Here is a 26,766-nt window from a genome sequence, read left to right as displayed (position 1 = left end):
CTCTGCTGTACCACGCTCCCCAGAATCCCACAGTTCATTGTGAAGATCCTGCCCTGGGTATGACTTCCCAAAATGCAACACCTCATACTTATCTTCATTAAACTCCAGTTGCCATTCCCTGGCCCACTTGCCTAGCTGATCAAAATCCCACTATATTTCTTGATAGGCAGCATCACTGTTTACGATACCACCGATTTTAGTATAATCTGCAAACAAGAATCATGCCTTTGTATATTCTCATCCAAATCATTGATATAGATGACCAATGGTCCATAGCAATGGACCCAGCACTGACTCCAAGGCTCAACCCTAGTCATAAATTACCTTCCACCAACACCTTCATTTCCTACTATTAGCCCAATGTTTAAAAGTTAAATTCTAGCTGGATCAACAATACAATACAATACGGTTTATTCGTCACATTGCACATAAAGTGCAAGTGAAATGAATATGTCAGCAGCGATACAATGAGATCCCATGCGAACTAACCTTTCAGTATTGCCTATCTTACAGAACCTTATCAAGGCCTTGCTGAAGTTCATATACGGTAGACAAGGTATATGGCCTCGACCTCATCAAACATTCTGCTTACTTCTTCAAAAAATTAAATCAAATTCACGAGACACAATCTCCTACACAAAAAAACATGTTGATTATCCCTCATCAATCAATGTCTTTCCAAATGCATGTGTATCTTAACCCTCAGAATGCTTTCCAGCAGTGCTTTTTGTGACAGTATGTGTTGGTACAGTACCTTAAACATCATTCATTTGTTTCCTGGCCATGTGGAAAGTATGTTTATTAATTGTGCGTACTTGCACCTTTTTGTATCCAAAAGATCTGTTCTCCAGCTACTTTCCTACCACAGATGTTAGGCTCACTGGTCGATAGTTGCCAGGTTTGTCTTTGCAGCCCTTGTTAAATAGAGGCATGACATTAGCCACCATCCAGTTTTCAGGCACCTCACTCATGTCTATCAATGATTCATAATTCTCAGCCACAATTCTTGCAATTTCATCTCTAGTTCCCCGCTGTGTCTTTGGATATACCCGATCAGGCCCCAGGGATTTATATAATTTATTAAGTTTTAGGTCAAAGAGCACCTCCTAGACTGTAATACCGATTGTGCTCAAGACATTGCCATTGACCTTCCCATGTTCTCTTATCTTCATGTCTTTCTCCATGATAAAAACAGAGGAGAAAATTGTCATCATTTTCAATTTTTTCTGTCTGAAGGGTCCCAACCTGAAACCTCATCTGTCCATTTCCCTCCACAGATGCTGCCTCGCCCACTGAATTCCTGCAGCAGTTTTAGTTTGCTCTAGATTTCTGCAGTTGCAGTCTCCCGTGTCTTCACTTTTTCTCGGTCTACCCGATTATGCAGCCACCACATCTGTCCTTTGTTCTGAGCATATCAATTGTTCAAAACCTGTAATTGCAGAGATCTGTCTCACACCTCACGGAAATGTGGGCATTTGTGCTATATCCCAAACCTCACCACCCACAGAGGATTCCTGCTGAACGACAACTAGGAAGAATTTCTGATACACAGTTGCTGCAGCTTAAAGGGCCGATGAAGTTACTAGTAGAGAACACTAAAGCATGTGGGGCTGCCACTATTCAGAGCATCAGGAGAAATTTAAAGCAAGGCTCACAATATTCTTACAATGATGATTGTAGTGTAGTGTCTGCCAAAATGCTCTCACCATAATTTCACCTCAAGACTATACATACCAACTTTCTATTAGTTTCCTCCTCACAGTCTGAAGAATTGAGTTGGTCATCAGCACTGGACCATTCATCGTTGTTTTCTTCTGGTACATCAAGTGGACGTGCCAATTTGGTCCAGCCTGGTAGGTAGGCAAATCCAGTAAGTATAGAATGTCAAAGCAAAATTTGAGATCACAAACCCTTAACATGGTAAAGGATATTAAAAAGGACAAACTTTTAAAGCATACATACTGTGGAACAATCTTACAAGACAGCTTATTTAAAAAAAAAAAAAATTGGAAAGATTCATTATGAAGGTCTGATTAATTTTAAATTATGTTTGAGGTCACCATTTTATTGCACATCCCCAGAGTATCTGCACATTTTATTAAATTTCTCATAAAGCAAAACACCTTTCACAGATCATGAAAACAGCCAACCAAGTCCATGATGACCATCAACTGGCTCAATTTTCTCTCTGGCATCTCCACCAATTATCTCCTCCTTGCCCTTGCCCCTCCGATTCTCTTGCCACCCACCTACCCCTAGAGGTGATTTGCAAACATCAATTATCCGACCAACAGCATGTCTGAGACTTGCAAATAAACTCAGAGGAAGCCCCAGGGGTTCCCAGGGGGAGTTCCACACAAACAGCACCCCTGGTTGGAGTGAATCCAAGTCTCTGGAGCAGTGAAGACCACAGCTGCTAACTGTACACTGTTATCAGTCCTCCTAACCTTTGCTACCAATCCTGCATCCGGGAAGATTGAATGTTGATATAATCACAACCCACCTCCACCCACGTCCCAATCCTCTTCTCTTGATTTTTTCATTAGATGTGGTTTCCCATCTTAGTCTGTGACATGAACTTATTCATGTAAATCAATCTAGTCAGTTATTATACATCACACTGTCTCCTTCACATATCACATTTAAAACTACCCCTTCTCTATTATACTAATGCACACCGTACCTTTCCCTTGCTCTGGTTTCTTTGGTGAGGTTACTGAAATACTGTGATTATCTGGGCTCACAATTTCAGGTCTTTTCACTTTCTGTGGGCTCCACAAGGGGCTGGGAAAAGTGCAAAATACAGTACACAAGAGTTATAATTAAGTAAATTGAAATGATGAGTAAACACAGTGCTTTCTTTGCTAGATACGGTTGCTTGAAAACAGGTTATGCTGCCAAATAATTGACAGCTGTTTGGTGCATTTTAAATTTCTGTAGCCTATTGGTTGAGCTGCAGTGTTAATGACAGAACCCAGGAGGCAAATATGATAGATGGGAGTGAGGGTCTTGTTACAAGGAGCAGCCTGGGGTAGAGGTACACAGAGAAACAGTACAGAAACCCCAAAAGAATAGATGGCAAGAATGTTAAACTGGGATACAAAATGCAGGATGATACTGACACAGGAAAAAAGGGAAACAAATATAAATATAAGTTTAAATGGGAGAGGACAGCAATGTTAAAGAAGTAGAAATTTAAAATCCAATGGCAATGAAACAGCTGCTTAAAGCCAACTCCACAAATATAAACAGCGAAACACAAATGGTGTGTAAAACAACAAAGGAACATAAATATTTAGGTACCAGGTTAATGGAAGAGTTCCTTAAGCTAAACTCAGTGAGGTAGAAATGCTTTAGCACAGTATTAAAATGGTGCAGCATGGGAGTGGGGTATGTGGGTGGCTAATGAGGGTCCACAGCAATTTTATTTGTGAGCGTTGGCAGTTGAAGTCTATTATACAGGAAGGCCGGAGTAGTGATGATGAGGTACTATGCCTTGCTCACCTTGCAGAGCTACGGAAGGATCAGGTGTATCACTACGGAGAGGCATATCACTTAAGTTAGTCAGTACGTTGCAGTTGGATGGAACTGGATGTCCCTGACCACTGCTCAGCTCTAAACTACTGCTGAATTTAAAGTAGACATAGGAACCCAGGATATAATAATGAAGGAGTCTCAATTCCTCTCCTTGTCCAATTGATAAAAAATATTTTCCATCTGGGTGTACAAGATTTCGTATTTTCTTTTTACAGTTCTTTTGACCTATAAGGAGGCCATTCAGCCCATCGAGTCTATACCATTCATCCACTTATTTGTCTACAATCCATTCTCTTGTCTGCCATGCTGATTCTCTGATCACCCACCGATACTAGAGGTAATTTACAGCATCTTATTAACCAGCACATCTTTGGGATGTGGGACAAAATCGGAGCACCTTGAGGGAACTCATACCGTCACAGGAACAATGTGTGAACTGTACACACAGAGCTTCTGAGGTCAGGATCAAACCTACACTGCTGAACCTTGAAGGCAAGTGTCAAGAGAGTCAATTCAAGAGTGCTTCAATCAATTCTACTAGCTGTGCCATTGTGCTACCCTCAACAGCAGAAATACCAAGGGGCAAAATAAATAGTTATGAGTGTAATTTGTAGGATTCCCAACTATCATAATGAATCAAAAAACAAGAGGTTGGAAGAAAGCTGGTGTGAGATTGTGGGAGAATTTACTTGGAAAATGTATTTTGGTGTTCAGAAAAAAAAGTGGTGATGTGACCGATATAGAAAAAGATTCAAAGGGGATTTAACGAGGTTCTTTATTAGTCTTGGTTAGAGAGTGTCTTAAGTTTCAAGGATAGACAAAAAATGCTGGAGAAACTCAGCGGGTGAGGGAGCATCTATGGAGAGAAGGAATAGGCGACGTTTCAGGTCGAGACCCTTCTCCAGACTGATGTCGGGGAGGGGGTGGGGCGAAAAAAAGAAAGGAAGAGGCAGAGACAGTAGGCTTTGTGGGAGAGCTGGGAAGGGGAGGGGAAGGAGGGAGAAAGCAAGGGCTATCTAAAATTAGAGAAGTCAATGTTGATACCGCTGGGGTGTAAACTACCTAAGCAAACTATGAGGTGCTATTCCTCCAATTTGTGCTGGGCCTCACTCTGGCATTGGAGGAGGCACAGGGCAGAAAGGTCAGATTGGGAATGGGAGGGTGAGTTGAGGTGCTGAGCAACCGGGAGATCAGGTTGGTTAGTATGAACTGAGCGGAGGAGTTGGGCGAAGCGATTGCCGAGCCTACGCTTAATGAGGTTGGAGGAGGTGCAGGTGAACCTCTGCCTTACCTGAAAAGACTGCTTGGGTCCTTGGAGGGAGTCGAGGAGGGAGGTAAAGCGACAAGTGTAGCATTTCCTGTGGTTGCAAGGGAAAGTACCCGGGGAGGGGGTGGTTTTGGTAGAAAAGGACAAATTGACCAGGGAGTTACGGAGGGAACGGTCTCTGCAGAAAGCAGAAAGGGGAGGAGAAGAGAAGATGTGGCCAGTGGTGGGATCCCGTTGGAGGTGGCGAAAATGTCGGAGGATTATAGGTTGTATGCGACGGCTGATGGGGTGGAAAGTGAGGTCAAGGGGGACTTGTCCTTGTTACAAGTATGGGGGGGGTATGGGGGGGGGGGGGAGGGAGGTGAGGAGTAAGAGCGGAGGTGCGGGATATAGAGGAGACCCTGGTGAGAGCCTCATCTATAATAGAAGAGGGGAGCCCCCGTTCCCTAAAATATGAGAACATCTCCGATGCCCTAGTATGGAAACCTCATCCTGGGTGCAGATGCGGCGTAGATGGAGGAATTGAGAGTAGGGGGATAGAGTCCTTACAGTAATCAGGGTCGGAAGTTTCAAGGATGGTCGCTTGTAACTGCAATAAGGAAAAATATACTTTGTACCAAAGGCTATACCCAGTGCATTTGAATGTTTCACATATAATGTTGTGCATAGTGAGATGTAGAATATATTCAAGATGTAGTTTCATATAGTTTGAAGATCCAACAAAGAAAAGACTTACAAGTATTGGTTGGAAAAGTGGTTTTGGATCAGGCTTGGAACATATGCTCTACTTTTGTTATCATTTCCTATTCTTCTAAATTCATCAATGCACTTAAAACTTCAATTTCAAATCTCATTGCTTTCAGAGAAAGAGGACATATTACATTAATATGTAAAACACAATGAGGAAATTGAACATGGCTTTGCATTATCATGCTTAATCAGTGGTAACCATTTAACCAAGTACATGAACAGATTACTTACCTGGTGTTAATGGGTAGAGCCAAAGGAGCCACTGGAAAATGCTCAAACTTTAAATGCTGATTAGAAACTAGAAAATAAAATTAGTTTCTGCTTAATTTATGGTAAATGTATTCAACTTCCAACAGATAGTGAACCAAAAACTACAAGTTAAACTGGTGAACAGTGAAAGAAATCACATACGAGTTAGACAGTTACACTCTGATCAAATATTATCTTTCTCATCCCTATCTGAAGGATGTAGATAATTAATCATAGAATTTAAAAGGAGAAGACCAATTGGCCCATTGAGTCTATGCTGACTCCCACCTGGGCAATCCATCAATCCCATTCTTACTTCTCTGTAACCTATTGCTCTCAAGAACTTATCTACTCCCCATTTCTCCTGCCATTCACCTACCCCAGGGACAATTGGCAGCATCCAATTAACCTACTAGCACATCTCAGGGATGTGGAAAGAAGCTAGAGTACTCGGGAGTTACAGCGAGAAAGTCCAAACTCCACACAGATCACACCCAAGGCCATGACCATTGAAGGTGTGAGATAGCAGCACTATCCGTTTCATCACAATATTCTACATTGCAGCTTAAACATTAAGCACAGCACACAATTCCAGGTGCCGAAGATGGAGAAAACCTGAGTCACAGGGGATGTGTTCTTTTGGAACAAACTCAGTATTCCTTTATGGATTGGGAATATTTTTTAAATAAAAGGCTTATGCTGAAAGTGGAAAAGAAAACATTAGGGTATCTAGCATTAACTCTGTATTCCATGAGTTAGAGGTGGACAGAGGAATGAAAATAAAGGGCAAGGGGAAGTAACATAGGATGTTGGCTGGGCCAACTAGTCAGACCCTTCCAGTTGGTTAACAAGTTATGATGTAAATAGAACTGCAGCACTCCTAACATAATAAGTCTTGCAGTTTTACCAATAGACTGTCACTCTCTGAATTGAACAAAAAAGTTTGTGGACCTTACAGGAATTATTTTGGGAGGAATGCAGCATCACACTGTTTTAATAATAGGTGAAGTTGTCAAACAGAACTCTTGCTTCAGCTCACAAGACTGAGTTAACAATTGAAAACTGAAGACACTTTCAAACATTGGTCTTCAATATCCATGTGGCCAATTGGATGTATATTCACATTTAACAGTAACTAGATAGTTAAATAGCACAGATAAAGCTGTTGGGATCAGATCAGGATCAGATTCAACATCAGGAAAAAGAGAAACTCTAAAGGAGCTATCTTAGTTCATTTTACATTGGACACATTTAGTAAATGTTACCATGGTTTCAGTGGCAGACTTTGATGGTCCAAATGGTATGATACCAATACCCTTATGGTGTAAATATAATATAATTGAAACTGGCTTACAATTGTACCTATATACAGTGCATTCAGAAAGTATTCAGACCCCTTCAAATGTTCCACATTTTGTTACGTTACAGCCTTATTTTAAAATGGATTAAACTTTTTTTTTTTTAATCATACCCCAGAATGAAGAAACAAAAACAGGTGTTTAGAAATGTTTGCAAAGTAATTAAAAATAAATAACTGAAATATCACATTTACATAAGTATTCAGACCCTTTGCTATGACACTCAAAATTGAGCTTAGGTTCATCCTGTTTCCATTGATTATCCTTGAGATGTTTCTACAACTTGATTGGAGTCCACCAGTGATAAATTAAATTGATTGGTCATGATTTGGAAAAGCACACACCTGTCTATATAAGGCCCCACAGTTGACAGGGCATGTCAGAGCAAAAACCAAGCCATGAAGACGACGGAATTGTCCGTAGACCTCCGAGACAGGATTGTGTTTTGAAACACAGATCTGGGGCAGGCACCGCTCATCGCCTGGCCAATATCATACCTATAGTGAAGCATGGTGGTGGCAGCATCATGCTGTGGGGATGTTTTTCAGCGGCAGGAACTAGGAGACTAGTCAGGATCGAGGGAAAGATGAACTGAGCAAAGTGCAGAGAGATCCTTGATGAAAACCTGCTCCAGAGAGTTCTGGACCTCAGACTGGGGCGGAGGTTCACCTTCCAACAGGATAATGGCCGGAAGCACACAGCCAAGACAACGCAGGAGTGGCTTTGTGACAAGTCTGTGAATGTCCTTGAGTGGCCCAGCCAGAGTCTGGACTTGAACCTGATCAAATATCTCTGGAGGGGCCTGAAAATAGCTGTGCATCGATGCTCCCCATCCAACCTGACAGAGTTTGAGGATCTGCAGAGAAGAATGGGAGCAATTACCCAAATACAGATGTGCCAAGCTTGTCCCGTCATACCCAAGAAGAACTTGAGGCTGTAATCGCTGCCAAAGGTGCCTCAACAAAGTACTGAGTAAAGGGTCTGAATACTTATGTAAATGTGATATTTCAGTTATTTCTTTTTAATTACTTTGCAAAAATTTCTAAATACCTGTTTTTGCTTTTTTATTATGGGGTATAGTGTGTAGATTGATTATAAAAAATGTAATTCATTTTAGAATAAGCTGTAACGTAACAAAATGTGGAAAAAGTGAAGGGATCTGAATACTTTCTGAATGCACTGTATATCTTTCAGAATTTCTTGCAAAGGGAGGGACGGTCAATTCTACACAGGCTACTGGAATATCTGAATGCATTTTATAAAAGTGGGGTGAAGTCATACGCATGCTTTTTTTTCTGCAGTAATTCCTCTTAACTGAACCAATCGCGATCACTGGATGAGCAAGATCTGCCTTATTGAATCCCACAATTGATACCAGATTATGTCACTTGTTATGGCAACATTCAATGGTATATATTGCAAGGGGATAATTTGATTTCCTATCCAATGTTGCAAGCAACTAAAAGCTACAACTCTTCAATATTCTGTCTATCTGAGGTTTTGTTATGGGATCAACAGGATTCCAAAAATGTTCTTCATTATTCAAGCCAGAAATAGATGCATTTGAAAAGGCTTATTCAATAATATTTACTTTCAGAGGAATAAACCAGCAACCTGTTAGCACAGAACGTTATCCATCAGTAACTTGCTCAAGCTGTTCCACACATTGTCCTCACCTCTACGAGCTTCCAGCTGGCCTGTTAAGACTTTTCTTATTTCATTCACCCATATGTTTTTAATTTCCTGGGTTGCTGCCTAAAGAGAGATAAAGACACATGTTCTCATGTTGAAAAGGTGGGCACTGTGATTTCATAAAACGGTGGGATACAGATACAATCCTAAAAATTCTGGTGAGAGTCAATGCAGGATGATTGGTGAGAATGAGCTTGACGCAATCAAGACTACCTTCGGAAGTTTGGGGTGAATTATCTTTTCATTTTTTGTCAGGACATTCTGTGAAGTAATGGTGCTATTCCTGTGTAGTAACAATGCAGGATAATCAGTAAGTGTGATTTCCCTCTGCTGTTGTGAATGGAGTCCTCACCCATCTCATCTGTGTCCTACATTTCTGCTCCCGCTCCATCTTTCTCCAGAAGGAACAAGAATTGAGTTCTTTGAGTCCTCACCTTTCACCCCAACAGATTCCGCATCCAAGTTCAAGTTCACATTTATTGTCACATGCACCAATTGGTACAGTGATATTTGAGTTACCATACAGCCATACAAATAGAAAGAACACAATACACAGTAGAATTTAACATTGACATCCGCCACAGTGGAATCAACATTTCTCTCTGTGACGGAAGGCAATAAAGTTCAGTCAATCTTCCTCCTTTTGTTCACCCGTGTTTGGGGAAGTCGCCACTACGGACTGCCCGATGTACAGGCCCTCTCGCTGGGATGATCGAAATTCCGACCCCGGGATGGATTGGAACACACTCTGCGGCTTGGAGTTCCCGTATCAGCCGCTTCTCTCCAGAGAAGCGGCTGATACGGGCTTCTGAAGTCTACAGACTCCGCTGGACGGAGCTCCAACACTGGCGATCCTCGGCAAAAGATCCCAGGCTCCATGATGTTAAAGTCAGCCCACGCCCACAGCTAGAAGCTCCGCAGACCATAGCTCCACGATGTTAGTCAGCAGGCCCCACGATCAGAGCTCCAACACTGGCTCCGTGACGGAAATTCCGCGCTGCTGCTGGTCTCCGGTCGAAAAGGCCGTGCCAATCCAGTTTGTAGGCCACGAGGGGGGCGAAGATGCGACACGGAGAAAAGACGTATCTCCATCCTGGTAAGTGACTGAAAAATGGTTTCCCCCAATTCCTCCCCAACACACCCCACATAAGACGTACTGAGAAACATTAAAACACAAATAACAAAAAAGGTGAAAGGACTGACGAGTTGCTGGCGAGGCAGCCACGGCGGTGGTGCCACCTGATAGATCCAACACATCATTCTCCGACATATCCGCATTCTTCAACGTGATCCCTCCACCGGTCAGATCTTTCCGTCCCCAACCCTTTCCGCTTTCCATAGATACTACCAACTCTGCAACTCCCTTTCCCCATCACTTTCCACCAATATCTCTCCCTCCAGCTTTACATTTCATTCTTCGTCTTCTCTCCTTATTTGACACCCTTTTATCTCCTTTTCACCTCGAGCCTTCGTCACTTACTCCACCCATCTGCCAGTTAACTTATCTTCCCTCACTTGTATCCACTTATGACATGCCAGGCTTTGTTCTGCCTCGCCTCTCTTTTCCAGTGTTTTCCCCCTTCTCAGTCTGAAGAAGTGACCTGGCCCAAAATGTTAGTCTGTCCATTCCCTCTACAGATGCCGCTGACCCCCTGATTTCCTCCAGCACCGTGTGTTTTGCGCAGGATATTTCCAAGTTAAAGGGTTGAGTTAAGTTAATTTAAATGGATAATTTATTAAATAATTAGAGGTTAATACAAACATCTGGTGCGCACTTACCTGCACAATGTAAACCTCTTCTCTTGCATTGTACCATATCTCAAACTTTTTACTATCTCCCTTAACATTCTCAGTGATACCAACAGTGGTCATCTGTAAAATGGAAGACAGCGTGTAAGAACATAGCAAGGCCAATTTACACAAAAACATTGCTATCAGACTGATGTCGATTTCAAAGCCCCATCCAGCAGAACCCAATGTTCAAGGCCAATATGTACCACAATCCCATGCATGCCTTATTAAGGAATATTCCCCATACCACATACCCAACTCTCTCTTTGATTTGATATCATCAACCTCACTCTTCCCCGCTGCACTCTTTTCAACAGGTTCACTACCGTTTGTGCAGTTGTTTGATTTAGGCTGTCTTTACTCACCTTCCAGGCTTGAGGGCTGATTATGGTAATTTTTGATTATAAATAAATGAAATAATCCTGAGCAGATACCATTTTCATAAATCATTCATGGGCATTGACATTGAGCATCCAGACCGCTCCAGTCCGTGCAGTTACAGCTATCCCTTCAGTGCAGATAGATCAGGATTTCCTTGATTCCCAATGTCGAATGATGAAGGAATGGCGATACAGTTGAAAGCCAGGGTAGTGTATGGATGCAGGGTATCTTTTGGGCCTAGTGTATCTGCTTCTCCCCATTCTCTATGGTTCAAGAAGAGAATGTTTGAGCAGGTGGACAGGGAGCCAGTGAATTTAGCTACTTTGAGCTAGATGGTTGGATCTTATCAGTGCTGCACTCGTTTAGCCATCGGAAGAGTTTTTCCTCACACTCCTCACTGAGCATGTCAGAGAGGACTGTGTACATCCAGTTATAGAAGTTTGAGCAAGAAAAAAAGCTTCATATCGACTGTGACCAAGGATTAATAACTCAAATGGTTTGTTTCAAGATGGTTACACAGTACTTACATGCAATGATTGTTTATAACTGTAGGAAGGGGCTTTGTCATATCCTTCCCCACTTTCTTCTCTTTTCTTGCAGAAGAGTAATGCCTTTTCATGGAGGAACAAGTGTCTCTGCATTGGCTTGAATCTTGCTAGGTCTTTGACTTTTGCGTGGCCCTTCTTATGGTCTGTCCACACATTGAACGAACCTTGCATTAAAAGCTTGCCAAGTTCATTTAAATTTCCCTGTTTAAAAAAAGGGAAACCACAAGGTTCAGATTCAGGTGAACAGATGTTACCCCAGTATTAATCAGCAAGACAGTTTAATGATCTGGTTCATGTTATGAGCTTCGTATCCTCAAAATTCCATTCCACAGATTGGAGAAGATCAAAAAGCTGTGGTCTCACAACTCACAGCCAGATATCGCATGAATGGAAGATGAGTCAAATAATTGGTAGATCTCTTTCTCTAGGTGGTACTTCCCTTAAACAAAGCTCCTTTCCCGAGGTCTGTGATTTACCCCAGTAGTGCACATACAAGGAAACAACATAAAGTATTATTATCACACTGATATCACTATATCAAATGCCAAAGTTTTACTTAATTGAAATTCATCACTTTAGTTTGTAGTCTAACAAGACCAGATCTCTGCAGGATTGCAAACATGGCCCCCATTTCAAGTAGGGCAGCAGGGTAAAGTCTGGTAAATGCAAACCTGTGTGTCTAAGATCGGTCGTAAAGATGTTATTCGAAAACAAATCTGAGGAATATGATTAATAATCACTGAAAATGCACACGATTATTCAGGCACTGAAGAGATATTGATCACATGTAGGCAAAGATTAGTTTAAAAGACACAAATTGTTGGAGAATTCTAGCAAGTCAGGCAACATCACTGGGGAAATTAAATATCACCTATCTATGTTCTCCACAGATACTGTCTGATCCGCTGAATTACTCCAGCACTGTCTTTTTTTGTAAACCAGCATCTGCAATTCCTTGAGTCTACAGAGATTAGTTTAACTTGGCATCATGTTTGGCACAGACACTGTGGGCCAACGGGCCTGTTTCTGAACTGTACTGTTCTATGTTCAGAGCCAGTGAAAGAAAGCCAACATGACTTTGTCAGGACAGAACCTGTCTGGCCAATCAGATTGAATTGTTTTGAAGGCGTAACTAAGTGTATTGATGACGATAGTGCAGTAGATGTTATTTATACCAACTTCAGTAAGGCTGTTGCGAAGATCAAAATTGGGAAACTAGTCCAAAAGGTATGGGATCCAGGGCGAGTTTACAAATACACAGGACTAGATGTTAAAGGTCCAAAGTGCCAAATATCAATTTACTCCCAATGGCGATGGGAGCCTTCTGCACTCACTTATGCTCCTCCAATGTTGAGAAAGGCTGGGCAGACACGTCATTGGGGTTATCAAGTGGGCACCTACTTTCATTGACGTTTCGCTGATTGAACCCACGACTTCTCCAGTAGGCTCAGCGGTGCATTCTGGCATCCCAGAACCACCCCCCTCTGCATTTGTCTAGTCGGTTATTTGGGAGACCAAATGGTGTTTTTCCTCTTCTGGCTACTCTGCTCTGCCATCCGTGATATTTCTTTGATGGCCTGGCGTAGGGCTCATCAGTCTTAAGGTGGATGTTGCCACGAATCCTCGACATTTAATTCTACCAGGCAGATATTCAAAAGGATGTTGCTCGGGATGGAACATTTCAGTGATGTGCAAAGACTGGAGAGGCTGGATTGTTTTCCCTTGGACAGAGGAGGATGAGAGGCCACATAATTGAGGTATATAAAATTATGAGGGGTATAGATGAGGTAGATTGCGGGAAATTATTCCATATGTCCGGTGTAGATAAAATGCGAGGACATAGGTTTTGGATAAGGAGTAAACATTTTAGAGGGCATCTGACAGGGAACTTTTCAACCAGAGAGTGGTGAATACCTGGAATACACAGAGATGGAGAATGTGGTGGAATAGCAGGAATATGATTAATAATCACTGGAAATGCACACGATTATTCAGGCACTGAAGAGATATTGATCACATGTAGGCAAAGATTAGTTTTAAAAGACACAAATTGTGGAGAATTCTAGCAAGTCAGGCAACATCACTGGGGGGAAATTAATCAGAGGCACTAACAGCATTTAAAAAGTGGCTAAATGAACACTTGAATTGTCCATGGCACAGATGGCTAGGTGCGGCAGGTAGGATTATTTATGGTTAGATCCCCACTGGTGGGGGTAGATATGGTGAGCCGAATGGCCTTTTTCCATGCTCTGTGACTCTATCAACAATAGCTACACAGAGATACGTTGCACTCCACCAAAGGCACTAGCTGGCAGTATACATCTATTGCGTCCGCTGCTCTAGATGTCAGCACATCTATATCGGTGAGACCAAGCGGAGGTTGGGCGATCGTTTCGCCGAACACCTCCGCTCGGTCCGCAATAACCAAGCTGACCTCCCGGTGGCTCAGCACTTCAACTCCCCCTCCCACTCCGTCTCCGACCTCTCTGTCCTGGGTCTCCTCCATGGCCACAGCGAGCAGCACCGTAAATTGGAGGAACAGCACCTCCGTGATATTTATTTGATGGCACTGGCGTAGGGCTTGTCCACTGATCCCCAGGTCCTTCATCAGTCTTAAGGTGGATGTTGCCACGAATCCTCGACATTTAATTCTACCAGGCAGATATTCATTCCGTTTGGGGAGTCTGCACCCCGGGGGCATGAACATCGAATTCTCCCAATTTTGTTAGTCCTTGCTGTCTCCTCCCATTCCTCAGCCCCCCTGCTGTCTCCTCCCATCCCCCAGCCTTCGGGCTCCTCCTCCTTTTCCCTTTCTTGTCCCCACCCACCCCCGCCCCCGATCAAGTCTGAAGAAGGGTTTCGGCCCGAAACGTTGCCTATTTCCTTCGCTCCATACATGCTGCTGCACCCGCTGAGTTTCTCCAGCTTTTTTGTGTAACCTTCGATTCTCCAGCATCTGCAGTTCCCTCTTAAATACATTTTAATTACATGGCCTCTTGTACAGTGGAGAGTGGAAATAAGAGGTCATTTGTTGTGAGGCATGTGGCATCACACCTGTCAGTTCTCCATTAAACCAGCCTATGATTTACCTCGTATCCCGTGATAGCGATCTGGTGCATTGAATCATTCACAGCTTTCAGGATTCCAACAATAGCTGCCAGTGCTTCCTGTAGATCCTCTGCTCCCTCACAGTTCTTGCTGTACTTCAGCAGCTCCTGTCAAACCAGATGCACACATTTTTTCCTCAACAAATAAAAGGGTTAACTTAGATAATGGTGGAAAATCACTGGCTTGTTGGTGTAAACAAGCCTTTGCTCTCCCTATTACAGTAAGATTAGTAAGTTTGCATACAAAAATTGCTGCAGTCGTGGATAATGAAGAAGGTTGTCTCTGATACAGAGGGACATAGCAAGAAAGTTGGGTGGAGCGATGGCAGATGGAATTTAATCCAGACAAGTGTGAGGTAATGCACTTTGTGAAGTCAAGTTCTATTGCGAACTAAATGGCAGGGGCCTTAGGAGTGTTGATGTTCAGATGACCTTGGGTTGCAGGTCTATAGCTCCCTGAAAGTGGTGACATAGATGGTTAGGGTAGTGACGAGGGTATTTGGCATGCTTGCCTTTATAGGCTGAGGCATTGAGTATAAGAGTTGGAAGTAATGTTGCAGATGAATATTGGTTAGACGGAACTTTGAGTAGTGTGTTCATTTCTGGTACACTACAAAAAGGATGTGATAATGATAGAGTGAGAGCAGACGAGGTCTACCTGGATGCTGAATGGAATAGAGATTCAATAGGCTGGTTTATTGTCACTGGACCGTGGGAGGCTGAGGGGTGACAGAGGTTACAAAATAAGGAGCATAGATAGAATAGATAGTTACATACGTTCTCCAGTGAATGGATGTGCAGAACAACAGCGCATAGGTTTGAGGGGAAGATTTAAAGGGAGTCTGAAGGGCATATTTTCTCACAGAGAGGGCAAATATTAGGATGACCTGTCAGAGGAAGCAATGAAAGCAGATACTATTACCTTTAAATGGTGTATGGAAATGTAGCGTAATATGGGCCTAATGCAGGCAAATAGGATTAGTGTAGAGAGGCATTACTTTGGAATGGACAAGGTGGGCAGTAAGGGTCTGCTTCTGCTTCTTTCCATGACTCTATGAATGGGAAGTAATTGCTCATCTTGTCTGCAGTGCCCAGAAATAATGTAAAAGGCTGCAGTGAATGAGTTTACATCTGCACTGCTGTACTTAATGTGGTGAAGAGTTCCAACCACCCAGTCCGGTGCTCACCCTCACCTTCAGTAGTAACTGGTACTTTGTTATCCGCTGCACAGGTTTGAGCAGATAGGAATCCAGGCCGAGCTTGTGTTCCAACTTCTTCTGACATTCCTGGAACACAATGTTTTATAGGCATGGAGGTCAGAATAATATTTATAGGTTTAATTGCTATTGTTGAACACATACAGAAATCAGCAACATAGAAATCTGGCCATAAAAAGGCATATAAAAATTCTATGTAATGTGAATTAAGACTGCATATTTTATTCTGGATAGGTCGTGGCTTTCACCAAAGTCCTAACATATCCCAGTATCGGAAAGCTATTCATATATCTCCCGGAAGTTGGGGCCAGTCAGCCTCTTCAATATTAATGTTTGCCAAAAAATCCAGTGCCCCCCCCCAGTCACAGCATCTAACTCTTCTTTCAGTGAGAGCACTCCAGACATTATTCACTGCCTGCCAAGGTTGTATTTGCCAATGTATACATTTCCTGCCCATTTCCCCTCATTATTATTCAGAAAAAAGGGTTGAAGTATAAACTGTTTCCATTTCACTTGTACCATGTCATATATTGTCCTCTTGTCTGATAATTAGATTGCCTTGTCCACTAGTTGGGTCATTTGATCCGCCAGAAAAAAAGACCTCCTCTGCTAGTAAAATTGCCTCTTCTGGTAGCTAAATTGCCTTGTTCACCATTTAGAACGCCTTAGAACATTAAAAAAAAGTACAGCACAGGAACCTACAAGGTCTATGCTGAACATAAATTAATCTCATCTGCCTGCACATGACCTATACCCTTCCATTCCCAGCATCTATAACCTTGGGCGAAGCTTCAAATAAATTATTTGTATCAGTCCCTCCTGCAATGAACCTCCGTTGTACATTCTACAAGAAATATGTGAGAGCAGAGCCAAAAACTGAGCTGTAGATGTATTCAAGCAATAGACATATTAGAGCAAGATCAATGCAGACTGTTGGGAACACAAGGAATGGAGAGAGCACTGTAGAGACTGACCTCGAGGGTCTGTCAACTGATACAAATGTTTTACAGATAGATCTGTAGTTTATGTAGATCATCTGGGCACTGTGCAAACCAGCCAAACTCTGACAAGACTGCTCAGAGCACATTGAGTCTCTGTATCAATGGTGTTGAGGAGGAGAAGATCGGGAACTTCAAGTTCCTCAGTATATATCACCAACAATTTGTCCTGGTCTAACCATATTGAAGGCTAGGAAATACACCAATGCCTCTACTTTCTCAGAAGACAAAGGAAATTTGGTTTGGCAGTTTGGTATCGCAACTGCTCTGCCCCAGGTCACAAAAGATAGTAGAGAGTTGTAAACGCACCCCAGTCCATCTTGCAATGCAGCTATCACAAACAACCCTCCATTGACTCCATCGATATTTCATGATGCCTCAGGAATGCAGTCAACATTATCAAGGACTACTTACACCCTGGCCATTCTCCCTTCTCCCCACTCCTGCCACGCAGAAGATAAACAAGCTTAAAAGTATGCCTCCCAGACTCAAGACAGCTTCTTCCCTGCTGTTCTTAGATTCTAGAAACAGATCTCTCAGATCCTCTACTTTACTTTGGTGTAGTCTTTTCACTTTTTAAATTAATTTCTCTGTAGCTGTAACACTATAAACATCATTTTGTTTACTTTCTCTTTTGTACGCATATGATTATACTCATGGCATGATCTACCCGAATACACACAAAGGTTTTTCACTCCATCTCAGTACATGTGACAATAACAAATCAATCTAAGGCTCTCGTCTGAACGCTACAATTGAATCTGCTTTTAACACAGTGCATTTAAAATTGTAACCATTCACTTTGTAATTTATTTTTGTTACATATATCAAGATAAAATGAAAAGCTACTTTTACATTTTATCCAATCTAATCAGTTTAATATAATATACACATATACAATTAAGCCAATCTCAAGTACAATATATAGAGCAAAGATCAAGATAAGAAGTGCTAGTTGGCAGGTTCATTTGTTCCCATAAAGGGCCGTCAAAGAGGAGTTGAGGGTGAAATTGGGAAGTTGATGGGAATGTTGTGAGAACAAAATGGGATTAGTTTGGGATTACAGTTGATGATTGCTCAATGCTTTGAACAGACTCATGAGGCCAAAGGGCTTGTTCCCGCATTATACGACAATATTTGCTTCTAAGTAATTTAACTTTATCAGTAGTTTAATAATGGATGAATTTGTAGCATATCAGGTGGGAGAATTAACAATGAGGTGAAAGTACCTGGAAAAAGATGCAGTCTGAACACTGCCTCCACAAACTTTCTGAGCGAGGTTTATTGCGACAGTACCATTCATAAATCTGAAGGCCTTCCATCTGCAATTACAAACAATCTTATTTGGAGAGATTTCACTTTTGAAAATTTCACTAAATTAAAGAAATTATATAAATCCCAACCACCACTGTCACTCCATTTAGTTTGATATTTGTCAGTCTACCCCACGACAGAAGGGAGAGTTGTACAATTTGATAGCCACAGGGAGGAAGGATCTCCTGTGGCCGTTCTGTACTGCAACTTGGTGGAACCAGTCTGTTTGCTGAAGGTACTCCTCAGGTTGACCAGTGTGTCATGTAGGGGTTGAGCTGTATTGTCCAAGATGCTCCGCTGCTTGAGGACCACCTCCCATGTATCTAATTACGCCCCCAGGATGGAGCCAGCCTTCGTGATGAGTTTATTAATCCTGTTGGCATCCGTGGCCTTCACCCTGCTGCCCCAGCACACAACAGCGAAAAGGATGGCACTGGCTACCACCGATTGACGTGACTTGATGAGATCACGTTGAAGGTGAAGGAGATAGAAATGTCGGATAAAGATGTGTTGGAGGCAGAAGTTGGTGGGGTGAAATGTGAGGACCAGGGGAATATCCTTGGTCTGTCTGGGAGGAGGGGGAGCAAGAGCAGAATTACCGATCACAGAGGAAACGTGGGTGAGGGATCCATCTATGACACAAGGGGAGAAACCTCACTAAAGAAAGTGGAAATCTCAGATGTCATAGAATGGAAAGCCCCGTCTTCAGAGCAAATGCGTCAGAGATTAAGAAATTAGTAGGGGATAATGTATTTGCAGGAAGCGGGGTAGGAGGTGTAGTCCAGATAATTGTGGGAGTCAGTGTGTATGGAGTAGACATCAGTCAATGGTCTGTCCTCCGAGATGGAGGTAGAGAAATCAAGAAAGGGAAGAGAGTTACCATAGATAATTCATGTAAATTTAATGGCAGGATGGAAGCTAGTGATGAAGTTGAAGATATCAACCAGTTCTGCACGGGTGCAGGAGGCAGCCCCAATGCAGACATTGATGCTGCATGGAAAGAGTTGGGGGATAGTATCTGTGTGCGGTTGGAATATGGACTGTTCAACATAACCAACAATAAGGCAGGCATAGCTGGGGTCCATGCGAGTGCCCTTGGCTAAACCTTTAACTTGAAGAAAGTGTGAGGGGCCAGTTTTCTTGCCTCCCCCACCACAATCAATCTGAAGAAGGGTCCTGACCAAAACATCTGGAAGTTGTCCTCACACATGCCAACTTCTCTTTGGACTCCTCTCATTGAACAGTACTCCACGATAACAGGCCTTTCAGCCTACAATATCTGTGCTGAACACAATGGTAGACATCTTGGCATTAAGACAATCACTCAACTACTGGCATATCACCCATATCATTCCATTTACTGCATACCTAAATGCTTGTCCAAAAGTCTTAAACACCACTGTCGTATCTGCTTCAACCACCACCCCTGGCTTTCCTGGCACTCACCACCTTCTGCGTAAAAAACTTGCCCCACACATCACCATTAAATCTAGCCTCTCTCAACTTGTGCCATCTCGTATTTGATTTTTCCATCCTCTCACTTTATAAGTATTTATTATTAATTATTTTATAAATTACATAATATAGAAAGATTTTAAAACGTAGCATCAATGTTGGTGGCTACAAAACAATTAGATTTTCATAAGCAACTTTTTTGTTCACGCAAGTCCTTGATGGAAGGATATCTGCTACTGTGACCAGATCTAGCCTTTATTTAACTCAGAACGCCAGCAACATGATTGACTTTTAAACACATTCTGAAATGCCCCACTGAGCCTCTGAATAGTATAAACCTAGGCAGATCACCAGTATCAATTTAGCCATGTTTCACTCATCTCTGACATTCCCAATCCAATCAAATTTACAATAATCTCCCACAAACATCTAGGAAAGGTCTAAATTAGGAGAGGTGCCCTATGGGGTTTTTCAAGTAACAGCCTGGCACTGCCTTATTTACAGGAACATATAATTCAACCATTATCCAAGACTCCATTGCTTAGAAAACATTTCTTGTCATTAGCCCCTTATTTTTAAACATTTATTCATCTTACCAAATCTAACCCCACCCCCACCTTGCTCCACTGTAGGAAGTATCGTGTTCACATCATCCTGTCAAGATTCCTCCAAATCTTAAAAGTTTTAATCAAGGCGAATACAAGCTCTAGCTAATCAAATAGACAGGTATTAGTGTAGTGGAAATGATGGAAAGTGTAAGTATGCTTTAATTAGGATCTGGAATAAGTGAAAGTGGGCGACTCAAAGAAAGATTGAGTGCAGGTGGGAGGAACGCAAGATTGGGTGGCAGAGAATGAGAATGAGAGACGAAATGAAGGCAGGAGAGGAAATGAAAGCAGGAGCAGGATGGAATTGTAAAGAGAGTATCAGTGGGAGTGAGAGTAATATTAGAAGCATGCCCTGGGATTTTATGGAGCATTACTAGAATTTGTAGGGTATACAATGGTGGTTTCTGGCACCCTAGGTTACTCCCTCACCATGACACCAACAATGATCTCAGACCAACATAACATCACTGAAAATGACTCTACATACCCTCTCCAGGAAACATCGTCCCACCAACTCCGGGCATGTAATGTAATTTTCCAAGTCCCTTAGGAATATTCTAAGTAGAAAGAAGAAAATACATTTTCTTAATTTGGCCTGTGTAAATTCCTTATCAAAAAGGATTCCATGAATCGTGTCTGGTTTAACATGAAGCTTCTACTAAATCTGGACATTTGTAGCCAGATTTGTCAGTAGAACCTTGATCCCGATCCGAACAATGCCAATCGGGCTAAAATATATACAGCTGAAACTTTTTACACTGGAATCCCCGAATGTACCAGCTCAGAAGAAATGACATATTATATATGGCAGAGTCCATAAACTCTTGATCTTCCATCTATTTATTGACCAGTCAAGTATTTTTAACATATGATCATTGCTATAATGCAGGAAATGCAGCAGCACTGTGTACAGCAGGGTCCCTCAGCCATCAATGACAACAGGCCAAGGGGATCATTTTGGCCAGAATGTTAGAGAGAACCTACTACCTTTCTTCACAAAGTACCCAAGGTATTTTACAACCAGGGTTGCAGTTTAATAACTCTGATCGTATAATGCAACAATGCTAAAGAAACAGGTTGCATTTTGTCAGCCGGGATTAAAACCTATGCTATTAATGAGCAGGTAGTGCGATTTCTGGGGTACACCGAGGGAAACAAGTTAGTCCACCTGAAGTGTGTTCAGGAAGTGGAGGGGCCTAGATCTCTGAAAGGTGAAGTTGGTGGAAATAGCTCCAGCTCCCACTTGCAAGAGCAGGTGGGTACTGGAGATGGATCCGGAAGGTGGTGTGTGAGTTTTCACGCTACGTACAAATGAAGAGACCACCACCCACCACTTACCACCTAGTACTTTTCACACCTGTTATGGAAGTCATAAATTTCAGGCATGTTTCCAAAGAGCACATCTTTCTTCTTCTGCAGAACCATCGGGATGAATGGAATCATTGAGGGGTTTTCCATTTCAGCAGCATAGCCCTGGAGGATGATAAACAGTGGATCAAAACCAATGCTCTCCCGTCATTTAGTGGTGGAAGAGACGTCCTGTCAACTACAATATCCTCAGTTGATCTTCTTAGATTGGAAACATATCAGGGATCTCACATCACTTAAAAATAAATTAGATAGGTATATGGACAGGAAAGGAATGGGATGGAGATTTATGGTCTGAGTGCAGGTAGATGGGACTAGGTGAGAGTAAGTGTTCGGCACGGACTAGAAGGGCCGAGATGGTCTGTTTCCGTGCTGTAATTGTTATATGGTTATATCACTATTCTTGAGATCTGGCTTGCAGGCAGGTCATTGTGACTGAGCACTGATGCAGTTTGTCGTACAATCTTCACCTACTGGTTACATTCTGTGAATTACTTTACAGAAGTCAAAATGTTCATGAAGATGTTAAGTAATTTAATTCCTACCTTCAATCTGGACATATGTTGGTACTTGCAAATCACAATACCACTTAACAATTACGTAAATAAATAAATGATCGAACTTCATGAGTTTCCTCTTCCTTAAGTTTACATTTAACAAAGCACCCCATCTCCTTTCAGAGAGGAAAGGATTGTTTCTTTTTCTAACAATCACAGGTAAATCAATTGGTTATAAAGTTACCTCAAGTTTAATTGATCTTTCGATGCCATGAGTAAAGCTCTCAGAATGCAAATACAACAAGTAGACATTCCTGTGTTTAAGAAATATTAATACTTTGAGGAGTCACACATTGCTCTGCCCCCCAAAGATGGACTTGTGTTGCTTCACTCTCGATTCACTGATTCCAGTTCTGCCTGACCCGAGAGTTCTCTCTGTATCAATTTATCATCTAAGTTCCATGTCGTATGTCCCAGCATATTTCTTTCACCATTATCACTGCTCTTTAATCTTCAATGCCTCCTGCTCATAGAGTCAGCACGGAAAAAGCCTTTTGGCCCAATTCATCCATGATGACCAAGATGTTCCATCCAAGATAGTTACCCATTTGCCCGCACCAGGCCTGCATCCCTCTAAACCTGTCTAATCCATGTCCCTGTGCAAATATATTTGAAATATTGTATTGTGCCTGGATCAGTGACTTCATCTGGCAGCTCGTTCCAAATACCCACTCCCTTCTGGTGAAAACGCTGCCCCTCAATGGGATCTGGACGCACAGGTACTTAGTTCCCTGAAAGTGTTGTCATAAACTGATAGGGTGGTAAAGAAGGCTTTTGGTATATTAGTTTCATCACTTAAGGTATTGAGTGTAGAAGTTGTACAAGACTTTGGCGAGGCTGCATTTGGTGTATTGTGTTCAGTTTTGGACACTGATATGGAAAGGATGTCAGTAAGAAGGAAAAAGTGCAGAAAGGATTCACAACAATGTTGCCAGGACTCAAGGTCCTGAACTGTTGGGAGAGGTTGGGCAGGCTAGGGCTTTATTACATGGAGTGCAGGGTGACCTTATAAAGATGTGTAAAATGATGATGGGAATAGATGAGGTGAATGCAGAAAGTCTTTTACCCAGGGTAGGTGAATCAAGAACAGAGGACCGAGGTTTAAAGTAAGAGGGAAAAGATTTAATAGGGGCGACTCTTTCCACTCAGAGGATGGTGGGTATATGAAATAGGTTCCAGAGGAGGGGGTTTCGGCAGGTACTACAACAACATTTTAAAGAAACTTGGACAGGTACATGAACAGGAAAGGAGATATAGGCCAAACAGAGGCAAATGGGACGAGCATAGATGGGGTATCTTGGTTGGCATGGATGAATTCGGCTGAAGGGCCTGTTTTCATATTGTATAAATTTTTGACTCGCATTCCTATCAAATCTTTCTGCTCTCAGCATGTACCTATGCTTTTGTGCACTTGATTCCCCTATCCAAGGAAAAAGAGTTTACCCTACCCCCCACAAGATTTTGTATACTTCATGAGATCACCCTTCAGTCTCTGTGCACCGACGAAAAACTGCTAGTATGCCCTCACACTGGAAAGAGTGCAGAGAAGATTTATGTGAATGTTCCCGCCAAATTTTATCGAATGGCATGAATTTGAATGATATGTTACGATGCTCAAATTGTCATTGTGTTAATGAAACAGATAATGAGGGACAGTGAAATTATTATGGTCATTGCTCTGTACAAAATTAATCATAAACTGTCTTACCTCAAGCACACAGAGCAATTCTTCTACATACGCTCGTTCAGTTTCAATCAGTTCATTCATTACGTGGCTGTGGAATTAAATAACCTTGTCACACAATTTTACCAAATTGCAAGAACTATACAAATGTGCAGCCTCAGTAACAGTTTTTGCACTTAAGAGTAATTACGGTAGCAGAGTCTGAAAAGTTATCAGTTGAATGAGTCCCGACTCAAAATGACACATATCCATTCCCTCCACATATGACTAAGTTATTCCAGTACTTTGTTTTTTCCCCAAAAGATATTGTTGACAAGCAGTGATAGAAACAATACAAAAGATAAAGCCTACTTAACTTTGTCCTTACCAATGTATCCAATTATACAAATCTTCCATTAATCTCACGCATTTGTCCATGACAGTAAATGTTGACCAGTGCACAATCCTTGGAATTTATCCCACACTATGGCTTAATGCAGAATCCAAGTTGACACCAATATAGTACTGTGTTACATGGAGAAAATGCCATCTTTCAGTAAGATGCATAATCAAGACCTTTCTGCTCAAAGATCCCATATTAGTATTCTGGATAAGTGTAGGGCAATTCTTACCAGCCCAATAACCCATTAATGTTATGTTTTTTTCATTAACCATAGGCTTGTGATAAGGTCCCTCATGGTAGGCTGATCCAGAAGATTAAGATGTGTGCGGGATTCATGATGACTTGATCATATGGATTCAGAGGGGTGCGGTGGAAGGTAGATATTCTGGCTGGATGCCTGTGACCACTGGAGTTCTGCATGGAAATGCGCTGGGATCTCTACTGGTTATGATATATATAAATGACCTAGACAATAATGTAGATGGGTTGGTGAGTAAGTTTGCTGACGACACCGGAAGAGTTGCAGACAGCAAGGAATGCTGTTAGAAGATACAGCGGGATATTGATCAGCTGCAGAAATGGACAACTTTAACTGCCTGCACGTAATTCATATACAGGTGCACAACCTTTTATCCGGTGTTCCAGAAACCGAAAAGCTCCGAAAACCGGCCATTTTTTCCAGATGTCGTCTGCGCACCAAAGCTCGCGTTTGGCGCCAAACTTGACCCAAAACGACCCACGGTCAACCCAGGTCTGTACTACTGTAGCGGCTGCCTCCTCCCTGGAGACCGGGAGACGCTTAAACATCTGTAAATCATTGCTTAAATGTTAGTCAGTTAGTTTGGAGGGCTTTTATGTGAAGGGGGGTGAAGGGGTAAACTTTAATTCTTAGTCCCCTACCTGGTCGGAGAGGCGGGGAGCGGTCAATGCATTACCGGGTCGCCGTGCAGTAAGCTCCACAGCGCTGTGGCCGGTGGGGCCGCGGGCGGCGCCGGTTGTACTCCCGACATTCTCGGAGCTGGGACGTCCGGCCGCGGGCCGCGCTGGATTGTCGGGAGTCGGCGGCATCAGCGCCAGGGGTAGAGTTGCCGGGGTCGGAGCTGGGAACCAGCGCCGCCCGCGGCTGCAATGAGCCCCCAGCTCCGCGGCTCCAAATCCAGCGACGCTCCGCGATGTTGTGTGTCGGCGGCCACAGCGTTCCGGAGCTTGCCGCACGGCGACCCGGTAAGGCATTGCTCGCTCCCCGCTGGTATCCCAGCGCTGCGACGCCGCCGACTCCCGACATTCCCGGAGCTGGGACGTCCGACCGCGGGCCGCGCTGGATTTGGAGCGCCTCGCAGCCAGGGGTAGAGTTGCCGGGGTCGGAGCTACAACCGGCGCCGCCCGCGGCCGGACGGAGCCCCCAGCTCCGCGAGGTTGGGAGTCGCCGACCAGGTAGGGCACTAAGAATTAAAGTTTCCCCCTTCACCCCGACTCCACCACCACCACATAAAATCCCTCCAAACTAACTGACTAACATTTATGCAATGATTCTCCCGGTCAAGCCGCCCGCGCTACCTACCTAATCTACGCTAAAAATCTTCCATTCTGAAATCCGAAAATGTCCGAAATCCGACAAGTGTCTGGTCCCAAGGCTTTCGGATAAAAGGTTGTGCACCTGTACCTCCATTTCCTGCATATACATATACAGTACCTACTCTTAAATACCACTGTTATATCTGCCTCAACCATCACCCCTGGCAGCAATTTTTCACCCTGTGTGTAAAAAAAACTTGTCCCGCACATCTTTAAATGGTGCCCCTCTCATTTTAAATCTATGCCCTCTGGTATTTGATGTTTCAATCCTGAGAAAAAGGTTCTGACAATCTACCCTGTGTCCCTCGTAATTTTATATATTTCTATCAGGTCTCGCATCAATTGCACACAATGCTCCAATTGTAATCTAACAAAAGTCCTATAACGCTACATCATGGCTTCCTGATTAAGAAAGAACTGCAGATGCTGGAAAAATCGAAGGTAGACAAAAATGCTGGAGAAACTCAGCGGGTGAGGCAGCATCAATGGAGCAAAGGAATAGGTGACGTTTCGGGTCGAGACCCTTCTTCAGACTGATGTGGAGGTGGGGATGGGGGGGGGGGAAGAAGAAAGGAAGAGGCGGAGACAATAGGCTGTGGGAGAGCTGGCAAGGGGAGGGGAAGGAGGGAGAAAGCAAGGACTACCTGTAATTGGAAAAGTCAATGTTCATACCACTGGAGTGTAAACTGCCCAAGCGAAATATGAGGTGCTGCTCCTTCAATTTGCAGTGGGAGTCACTCTGGCCATGGAGGAGGCCCAGGACAGAAAGGTCGGATTCGGATTGGGAGGGGGAGTTGAAGTGCTGGGCCAACGGGAGATCAGGTTGGTTGGTACAAACCGAGCGGAGGTGTTGGGCGAAACGATACCAAGTCTCACCAATGTAGAGCAGCTGACACCTAGAGCAGTGGATGCAATAGATGAGGTTGGA

At 43.0% G+C, this 26,766-nt stretch overlaps 1 protein-coding gene across 4 annotated transcripts in view; it reads right to left on the bottom strand.

The window, feature by feature from the left end:
* mcf2la (mcf.2 cell line derived transforming sequence-like a) overlaps positions 1-26,766 on the bottom strand; it is a 110,737-nt gene that overhangs the window by 7,490 nt on the left and 76,481 nt on the right. For all 4 annotated transcript variants that reach the window (XM_055644710.1, XM_055644711.1, XM_055644708.1 and 1 more), the window contains 12 exons: positions 23,906-23,972; positions 21,630-21,745; positions 20,760-20,829; positions 18,125-18,217; positions 15,874-15,966; positions 14,663-14,788; positions 11,553-11,774; positions 10,633-10,725; positions 8,838-8,916; positions 5,786-5,852; positions 2,684-2,784; positions 1,735-1,850 (listed from right to left, as the gene is read on the bottom strand). In XM_055644710.1, coding sequence (XP_055500685.1) covers positions 1,735-1,850; positions 2,684-2,784; positions 5,786-5,852; positions 8,838-8,916; positions 10,633-10,725; positions 11,553-11,774; positions 14,663-14,788; positions 15,874-15,966; positions 18,125-18,217; positions 20,760-20,829; positions 21,630-21,745; positions 23,906-23,972 — 1,243 coding nt within the window. The remainder of the gene's footprint in view (positions 1-1,734; positions 1,851-2,683; positions 2,785-5,785; positions 5,853-8,837; positions 8,917-10,632; positions 10,726-11,552; positions 11,775-14,662; positions 14,789-15,873; positions 15,967-18,124; positions 18,218-20,759; positions 20,830-21,629; positions 21,746-23,905; positions 23,973-26,766) is intronic.

This window comes from Leucoraja erinacea, chromosome 13 (assembly GCF_028641065.1).
Source record: "Leucoraja erinacea ecotype New England chromosome 13, Leri_hhj_1, whole genome shotgun sequence".
In the NCBI taxonomy this organism is placed as follows: domain Eukaryota; kingdom Metazoa; phylum Chordata; class Chondrichthyes; order Rajiformes; family Rajidae; genus Leucoraja; species Leucoraja erinaceus.
The sequence above is the reverse complement of the archived record's forward strand: the minus strand, read 5'-3'. Positions and strand labels throughout refer to the sequence as shown.